This window comes from Ahaetulla prasina, chromosome 5, assembly GCF_028640845.1.
Source record: "Ahaetulla prasina isolate Xishuangbanna chromosome 5, ASM2864084v1, whole genome shotgun sequence".
Taxonomy (NCBI): Eukaryota; Metazoa; Chordata; class Lepidosauria; order Squamata; family Colubridae; genus Ahaetulla; species Ahaetulla prasina.
The window spans coordinates 26,696,177-26,705,432 of record NC_080543.1 but is presented as its reverse complement, the minus strand read 5'-3'; the positions used below and the strand labels follow the sequence as shown (position 1 = coordinate 26,705,432).

General features: G+C 40.0%; 1 protein-coding gene across 1 annotated transcript; it reads left to right on the top strand.

Annotated features, from left to right (window-relative positions):
• Window positions 1–1,124: 1,124 nt before the first annotated feature.
• Window positions 1,125–3,467, top strand: AMER2 (APC membrane recruitment protein 2). Its single transcript, XM_058185506.1, has 2 exons — window positions 1,125–2,216; window positions 2,391–3,467. Exons 1-2 carry the CDS (start codon window positions 1,337–1,339, stop codon window positions 3,263–3,265), a joined length of 1,755 nt encoding a protein of 584 aa, XP_058041489.1. The 5' UTR covers window positions 1,125–1,336; the 3' UTR covers window positions 3,266–3,467.
• The last annotated feature ends 5,789 nt before the right edge of the window (window positions 3,468–9,256 follow it).

The window sequence follows — 9,256 nt, the reverse complement described above, 5'->3', positions numbered from 1 at the left end:
TGGCACTGAAAAAGTGACTGCTTTCTGTACTTATGACTGTTGCATAAGTACAGTCAAATGATCATAATTTGGGTGCTTGGCAAATGACATGTATTTACACAGCTACAGCGTCCTGGGATTATTGCCATTTTGCAATCGTTCTGGCCAGTTTCCAAATGCAAAGTCAAGGGGGGGGAGCTGGATTTGTTTAATTACTATGTGATTCACTTAACATCTGCAGCGATGTTACTTAACAACTGTGGCAAAAGGTGACTCCCTTGCCTTGCCTAGCAAAGGAAATTCTAGTCTTAACTGTGGTCGTAAGTCAGGGACTATCTGTAAAATGTTTTTCTTTCAAAGAACTGTACCATATTAACCAAGCTTGTCATCCAGCTTAGTCCTTAGTAAATTTTCAACATCTGCATTGTTTTTTATCCCACCTTTATTCTTTTTATAAATGGCTTAAGGTGGCAAACCTAATCCTCCTTCCTCCTCTTATTTTCCCCAGAGCAACCACCCTGTGAGGTGAGTTGGGCTGAGAGAATGACCTAAATAATTTAATATTTATTATTAAATAAATATTATTTATTTAATAATATTTATTATTATATTATTTTTATATTATATAATTTATTCAGCTTCAAAGTTAGTATGGAGGAGGTTAGAATGGAAAATTAGGGTTCAGCAGCTTCTCTTCAAATGTCGCTGCTCTTAGGGGGACTTCCGAAGGTAGAGATTAAGCGGGACAGGGTACCCTCCTTTATGTCCGTTTCCCACCATCAGCTCCTCCCCGCCGGTGGAAAATTGTGCCCTCAGCGGATCAAGAGTCCTGGAGAGAGGGTCCCCATGAGCACACAGGCGCCTGAGAAGCCGGAGCCATGTTTCCTGGTTCGTTAGCAAGAGCTTCATATGCTCCAAATCACCCGCCCCCAGCCCGCGTCCCTCACGCAGACCCCGAGACTGAGCGAATGAGCAGCCGCAGACACAGCCGCCGCAAGTGGATTAGGTTAAACCAGCCTCTATCCCCCACCCCGCTTCCTCATCGTACGGGCGAAGGCAAGGAAAGGAGCCGCCCCCTTTTTTTTCCCCCCCGGCCCCTCTTCGCGCCTCGGACTGGGGCTGTTGTGGCTCAGGTTGGCCGCCATAGACGGCGGAGTCTGGCGCAGGCCCAGGCCCGGCGCGGAGGCAAGCTGCTCAGCCCTGCCTGCGTTGCCATGGTGACGGGCGGCAGGCAGAGCAGCAGCAGCAGCGGCGTCGGGGCTGTCAGTGAGAGCCAGCCGAGCTAGCGAGCGGCGGAAATCAGGCGCAGGCGTCCGTGGGGGCTGCAGGAGGGGAAGGCAGCGCCGCCGCGGCCGCCATGGACGCGCACTGCGATGGTGGCGAACCCACCGCGCTGGGAGAGCAGCCGCCGCTGCCCTCGGGCAAGCTGAACAAAACCGCCTTCAAATTGTTTAAGCGAAGGAAATCCGGGGGCGCCATGCCGAGCATCTTCGGTGTGAGGAGCGGCGGCAAAAGCAAAAGCGGCGAAGGCGGCGGCGGCGGCGGCGGGCAGGGAACGGGCATGGTGAGGAGCAAGACCCACGACGGCCTGGCCGAGGTGCTGGAGCTGGAGAGCGGCCGGAACGAGGGCCCAGGGACTGTCGACAGCGGCCGTGTGGCGGGTAGCGGGGCCGCCTCGGTGGCCGCCAAGGAAGCCGCCTCTTCCTGCTCATCCTCGGCCGCGGCGGCGGCGGCAGCGGCGGCGGTGGGCAAGTCGCACAGCTTCTTCTCGCTGTTGCGCAAAAACGGCCGCTCCGACGAAGGCGGCAAAGGCGAGAGAGCCAAAGGGCGCGGGGGCCTCAAAGGGCTCTTCAGCAGCATGCGGTGGCCCCGCCGGGAGAAGCCGGGCGGCGGGGTGAAGGATGAGGAGGCCGGCGAAGGCTCCGAGGGCCAGGCCAGTCCCAGCATCCTCAATACGGGCTCCCTCACGGCCAGCCTGGAGTGCATCAAAGAGGAGGCAGCGCCGTCAGGAGCGCCCGCTGACACCGTCCGGACCCCCCTGGGCACTAAGGATGGAGAACAGCCCACCAGTCCCCTTGCCACTGAGGTCATGCCCACCCCGGACCTGGCACCGCAGCTGGCCCCATGTGGCTCCAGAGGAGAGGAGCTTCCCAGGATTCTGCCCCAGGAGAAAGAGATCCATCCTGAATCCACCAGTAGTGATGGCCAAGAGATCAAGGAGGACTCAGCTAAAACAGGTGACCTCCCCATCAAGTCTTCCCCCCCTGTTGAACCCAAGTCTGAACGCAGCCAAGAGACGGCAGCAGCCCCTGACCCTTCCTCTCTTGATCCACCCTCTGAGCCGTCTATTGACCGTATTTGTTTGATGTTTGCTGACGTGACTTCACTGAAAAGCTTTGACTCTCTTACAGGCTGTGGGGACATTATTGCTGACCAGGAAGATGACGTGGGCAGCGGCGGTGGCAGTGGTGGAGGTGGAAGTGAGAGGAGTGCCCCTGGGATTGGCAAAGCTGGGCCCTCCAAGAAGCCTACCGGAGTGGTGACTTACCAGGGAGGAGGAGAGGAGATGGCCAGCCCTGAACAGGTGGGAGGTACTCAGGAGTTCTGGGATTTATTGTCGCACACTGAAGAGAAATCACAGGGGACATCAGGAAGGAAGGAATCCCCTGAGACCTCCAAAGGTGATAAGATTGTCAGGAGAGTTCAGGACGGGTCAGCAAATGGAAAGCACATTGGTCTTAGCCAGATTCCAGTTCACCACCAGAAAGAAGACCAAAAAAATAGAGAAAAGGAGCAGCAAGAAGCCATCCCCAGCAGTGATGAGGGCTATTGGGATTCTACTACACCTGGACCTGAAGAAGAAAATACTAATAGTATTCAGAAAGAGGTAATTCCCAGGGACAGCTACAGTGGGGATGCTCTCTATGATCTGTATACTGATCCAGATGAAAACACAGCAACTGTGACTTCTGCAGAAAATATCACCACAGTGACTTGTTGCAAGCCATTATCTCCGATAACAACTACTTGTCCAGTCAAAACCCATACAACTTCACTCAAGGATTCCAAGATACCCATCAGTATCAAGCATTTTACATCGCCACATGGTAGCCATGGCCAGGATTCCAGTAATAGCCATCACATTGTACACTACCAGGCTACCAAAAGTGAGATCCCTAGAACAAAAATTCCTGTTTCAAAAGTGCTTGTACACCGAGCCAGTTACCGAAGCTTAGCAGGGACAACAGGTAAAACAGCCACATATCATGAAAGTGCCAAAAAATAAAAGGAAATAATAATGGGCATCCCAGTCTTTTCAGGAACCCTCTAATAAGCAGTTTGGCCTTGACCTCATCTAAAGGAAGACACTTCCATGTGCCCCTTTTATGAATGATGAATGCAAGGGACAAATGCTTCTCAATTCCATCTTGAAATACAGTATGTGTGTATGTGATGCTTCTCAATTCCATCTTGAAATACAATGTGTATGTGTGATATATATATATATATGTATATATATATATATATATATATATATATATATATATATATATATATATATATATATATATATATATATATATATACACACACACACACACACACATATATATATACACACACACATATACATATATATATATATATATATAAATTTCTTTTTGAGCACTTTTTTAACATTTGTATCTGTTTTTCCTGATTTGCTAAAATACTTTGAAGACCACTTTTCCATGCGTTTTGTGCAAGCAGAAATTTGATTAGGAATGGAATTAATGCAAACTTGTATTAAGAAGACAGAGCTGTGGGAGAAAGAGGACCAAATGAAGTTATTCAGTATATACGAGCTTTTTAAAAAAAATGTTTTTGGCTTATATTGAAAATGCTTGCTCCAATACTGTGAGAAAGTGTCAAAAATTATAAAATAGTAGTAACAGCAGTAAAACTTCAGATATTTAATTTGAGATATAGAGAGCGCTGTCTACTGTTAGCAGATTTAGTTCATTAAAGGTAGATGATTAACAAGTTAGGTGGGTTTTTACAATGGGAAGAGATATTTTTGCTTGCTTTTCTGTCTGCTTTGGATCTGAACTAATATAAATGGATGTTCAAGACATCTAGTGAACTTTCAGATGTTTACATCAATATTTTTCCAATGCGTAAAATAATCAGGTTCCGGGGAAATTCCCTACATGTCAAGATAGAGGCAACTACAACATTTATACAATAAATTGTACTTCATGTATAAATAGGTGCATATGTTACTCCTAGTGATACAATTTTTAATAATTAAAATGTCTTTCTGTATTTACTAGAGTTGAAGCAAAATTAGTTTTTATAGCTTGGTAATTTTTTGGTTCTAAATGTGTGGGCCTTCCTATAATACTGTAAACTAGAATTAAAAATTTATATAGGCTGTACCACCCCAGAATAAAAACTCTATTGTAATGATCCTGCAAGACGATGCATGCATCAGAGCCAAAGTTCCAGTGGTGTTTTCTTTTTACAAACCTAATTCCTAGGAATTTCTAAGATAGGATATGTTTAGCTTATTAAGGCTGTCACTGCCAACTTGTTAATATTTTTAAAGATAACATATTTAATTTGGGGTATATTTAAAATAGTTGCTTCCCTAAATTTTAATCTCTATAGTTATTAAATAAAACAACTGGCAAACTCTTAGTCCATCAAGTGTTTTTTTTTTATCTCAGGCAACAATAGACATGTTGAGGGCCACAGAATATATGAGTGCTACTGAAGTAGTTACTGTACAGTGTTGACATCTTTTCAGTAAAGTATGTTATTATATGCCTAAAGACTTATTTTCAAGACAGGTAGAAGGGTAGGGTGTTATGTCAATTCATTTGGAAATTCATACATTTATAATTAAAATTTGCTTTTAAAACCGGATATAGAGTATTAACCAAAAAAATAACAAATTACATGACTAACATTTTAGTCATTAAGCATTTTTTTACCTTTTTAACTTTTACAGTAAATAAAGATAGGTATTCAAAATTCACATCAAAAGAATAGAGGCTATATACTAATAAAGAAAAGCTAAAAATACAAGTTTGGAATGTAATAACAATTGTTTAATTGCTTATATTAATTAAATTATATTGAAGTGCTCTATGTATAGCAATGCAAAAAACAAGATTTGTTTATTTGTAAAATTCAAGCTCCAAAAAGTGAATTTGGATACCTGAGAATGGGCCATTTGGGATTTCCCCCACTTTTCCCCCCCTTACTGTGAACAACTGAATCCACAGTGTGTCAAAACGGTGTTACAAGCTATTTTTTCAAGTAATTTCACTTTTATAGGTAATTTGCTATGCAGAGTAGAAATGGAAGAACAAACACAGCCTATTCTTTTCTGCATGAGGCACGTGGAACTACTTAAGGATGTTGTTGGGACCCTAGCCGGTTTTTTCTACTTATTGGGTCATGCTCTGAAGTATGGATGTTCTGTGCTGTAAGTGGACTTTAGGTTTATTATCCCAAATAGCAGCTCCCATGCATTACAGTAAACTGTTTTTGAAATTTTCAAAGGGAATTTGTAATACGTCTAGTTAAGAAAAACAAATATGAGATTAAAGCAAGGGTGATCTTTGGATTCAGCTAATAATGTGTCTTGATTGTAATATTGCATACATAGGTTCTGATCCTCAACCACTAAGTTCTAGAAAGTAAGAAAACTGTTTCTAATGGTTTGTAGATAATGTGTCAGAAACTTGAGGTGGGTCATGTCATCCATTATCCTGTGAAAGAAGCAAAAATCAAAGCCTTTCTATATTTGTTATGTGGCTATATATTCAAGCCTGAAATATCCATTCTAAACATGCTTAAACATTGGCAATAGGTTTTGTCATAATAAATGAGATCTCCCATGTAAAATGCATGCTTAGAATGTGAAGGCACTATCTGGTGGTATACTTTATATATGGTATTGTCTCAAAATGTATTTGTGGGTTGTTGCAGGTGCACTCCTTATGCAAACCTAATGTATATATGCATGTATATTCTCATGGATACACATACCATACATGCACACATTTCTGCAAAGTGCTAAATGGCATGTATATTAATTTCCAAAGGATAAGATCAAGGATATACAGAGCACTTATGTTCAAATCATTTTGACAGTTAATCACCTTTTCGTGAGAAAAGGATTGGTATTTAGCCTGATTTTGCTTTAAAAAATAGGTTGAAGATAGTGAGTGGCTCACTTTAATGAAGGCCCTTTCATTGGGAATTCTGCAGCTACATCAGATGAAACCATTTTTATTTGTACTGTAACTGTAATATTTTGGAAGGAAACATGTAAAGGACACAGAACTTTAATGCTAGTAAATATATAAGAAATGTTTATTCTGTTTTATATCAGTGAAGGGCATGCTCTCCTTTTGCATGCTGTTTAAGCAAGTTATCACCATGCTCCTTGTTTTATTATAAAAATAGTGCATACATAAGAGCTCAGGGAGCTAAAGTTGCAATGGAAAGAGAATGTTGTTATTTGTGAGATGAGTTAATTACAGAACAAAACAGTGGTGCACCAGTTAAAGTATTAATAATTATTTTTTTTATTTTTCTTGCAAATTTTTATCATACGCATTTTGTTTATCTGTAGTATATTTATAAGACAAAATAATAGATTTAACTATAGATAAGTTTCTCTTTCCATGAATAACTGAAGAAATTAAACTTACATTGTCTTTCATTTTTCTCATTTTTTTTATTTTTCACCTTCATCTTGTCCTGTTTCTGAAAATTAATAAATACAGCTCAAGACATAATTTATGATTGAAAGTATTCATGATTAATTAGAAATATATTTAAGTAGTCCTTGACTTACGATGGGTTGCTTAGTGACTGTTCAAAGTTATGATAGAGTTTGAAAATGGGACTTACGATCCAGATTCAAAGTTCTAATGTTGATTACCCTCTGCAGTCATGTGGCCATGTTTTGGATGCTCAGCAACCAGCCTGCATTTATGGTCTTTTGCCAGTGCCCCATAGTCGAGTGATTGCGATTTGTGACATTTTTGCCTGAAACTGACATTTACTTTTGATTTCTTGCAAAAATTGCTCTGTAGCAAACAATTGGTTCACTTAGTGATTGTAGTGTTCACTTAACGACTGCCACGAGAAAAGCTGTAAAACAACACAGCCATGTGGTGACCTGCTGAAATTGTGGGCTCAGTTGCAGTTGTAAATTGAGAACTACCTGTATGTGGTTCTGATAACCACACTTATAACCTATCAGTGATAGTCATTTTGTAATGTCAGTATGAGGCTATTATTTCTCTCGGTTTATTCTGTGGGAAATGCACAATGCTAATAAGGAAAATATTAAGGTAGCTGTTGTCTCAACATATGGTTGTGAAGTTAAAATGACTGGCATCTGGCAAAAAAATCCATAAGGAAGTTAAGAAGGAATCAATTCTTGTATCAGCTGATATGACCCAGTACAGTAGCAACTATTTATCTGGTAGCAGTATTTATAAGTTGATGACAATCGTATCTTGAAAAAGATTAATTGAAGCCAAGTATTTATATTCCTTACCTTAATAACACAGATCTTTATAAATCATGTAAAAGCCATAGGGTGATTCTATATTTGGAAGACAAAGTATAGTTGCCATGAAAGAAATATTTATGTACAAGGCCCTACAGTGTATTGTTCAGATCTTGGCTGGTTCAAATCCAGAGCACTGGTTAATAACAAGGAGATATAGATAAGCATCCCCTTATAACTGTTCAGTCATTATCTGAATTTTTGCAGTTCATATTTGAATCCATACAGATGCCATAGTAATAAGGTGCTTGCAGGTCTTCTGACTATAATTAACAAATATCTGTCATTACATTAGACTTGTGAATTTGCCAAGCTATTGCTAGAATTTTAAGACCAGGGAACTTTAAGGAATCAAGGAAATGTGAAACTTGGGTGGGAAAAAAAAGCAATGGAAAACTTTAGTTACTGCAGAACATAGCATGGGGAAATGTCATATTATTCTGGTAACATGAAAATTAAAATTTTTGGTGCTGCCTTTGAATTAGAAGTATTTCAGTCAAATCTTGACTCTATCTGCAATTACACTCCACTTACATGCTGCTACAATCAGTGTCTTTAAAAGTGGTCCTTAATTATTGACAAACCATCATTTCATGCAATTCAGTTTATTCCTGTTTCCTCTAAAGTAATTCCTACTGCTCAGTGGCCTTATTCCCAGGCATAGTATTAAGTAGTTAATTATTTTCAAATGTTTACTTTTGCAACTTGCAAATGCAGCTAATTTTTGCCAGGTTCCTTTTAAATATATATATTTGTATTTTAGAAAAATAAACAATACCTAAGACCGTGCACTGAAAAGCATGCTAAGCAAAGTTCTGTTAGTACTCTGTATACCCCTCTTAATAGATTAATGTTTGAGGAGGGCAAAGTTAACTTAGAAATTTAGGAAGGAAACAAAAGATTATCATTTTGGAGGCATTCTTTAGAGTTGTGCAGGTGAATCAGAGATTCCTGTTTTTCTGCAGCCTTAATTGGCTAATTGATTTTTCAGGTCCCAAAGATGCTGTATCCTTTAATAATTGTCACTATTTTTATTTGTTAAAGAAGACTTTATTAAAATTCTATTTGGGATGATGCTTGTGCTGTTATCCTGTATTTAACATATAAAGACTATATTAGATCAGGCATTTTAATCTCTTTGCACTTACTGTTCACTTAGTACGTTTTATATGTTTTTAGAAAATGCATACTATAGTATAGTTCTAGTATTTTATATCACATGTTTTTAGGAAACTATTTTCAGAAGGAGGTACTTTTTTCTCTTAGTAGTATGAACTGCTTTGCGCGCCCCTAGTTTATTCTCATAGATACAAAATTTGTGCTGAAAATATGGTCTACATTTGACACAAAGAGTTCATTCTCATTTCAGTGTACATGCATTGCTCTTTATTGGCAGAAATCCACAACCCACTTATTCTACAGCAATTCAATTGACTTTACTCTGGGATAAATGAGATGTGGATTGTAGCCATCTGCAGTCATGGGAATAAAGCACATGGAATAGATTTAAAACAGGCCCTGCCATTACAAAGCAAATGCATGACTGGTGTTACTGAAGAAGCAAACTGATTACCCTGTAAACATCCTGACTAGTTTAGCGATGAAGAAAAAGCACACAAAATTGGTAGTATTTTTGTTTATAAATTTATCCTTAGAAGATTCCATTTCTGGTTAATTTTTTATGCCCTCTACTGAATTATT

Coding starts and splice junctions, on each gene's coding strand:
- AMER2 (XM_058185506.1), top strand. CDS start 1,337: ATGGACGCGCACTGCGATGGTGGCGAACCCACCGCGCTGGGAGAGCAG. Junction 2,217..2,390: donor GGAGGACTCAGCTAAAACAG/GTGACCTCCCCA, acceptor ACTCTCTTACAG/GCTGTGGGGACATTATTGCT.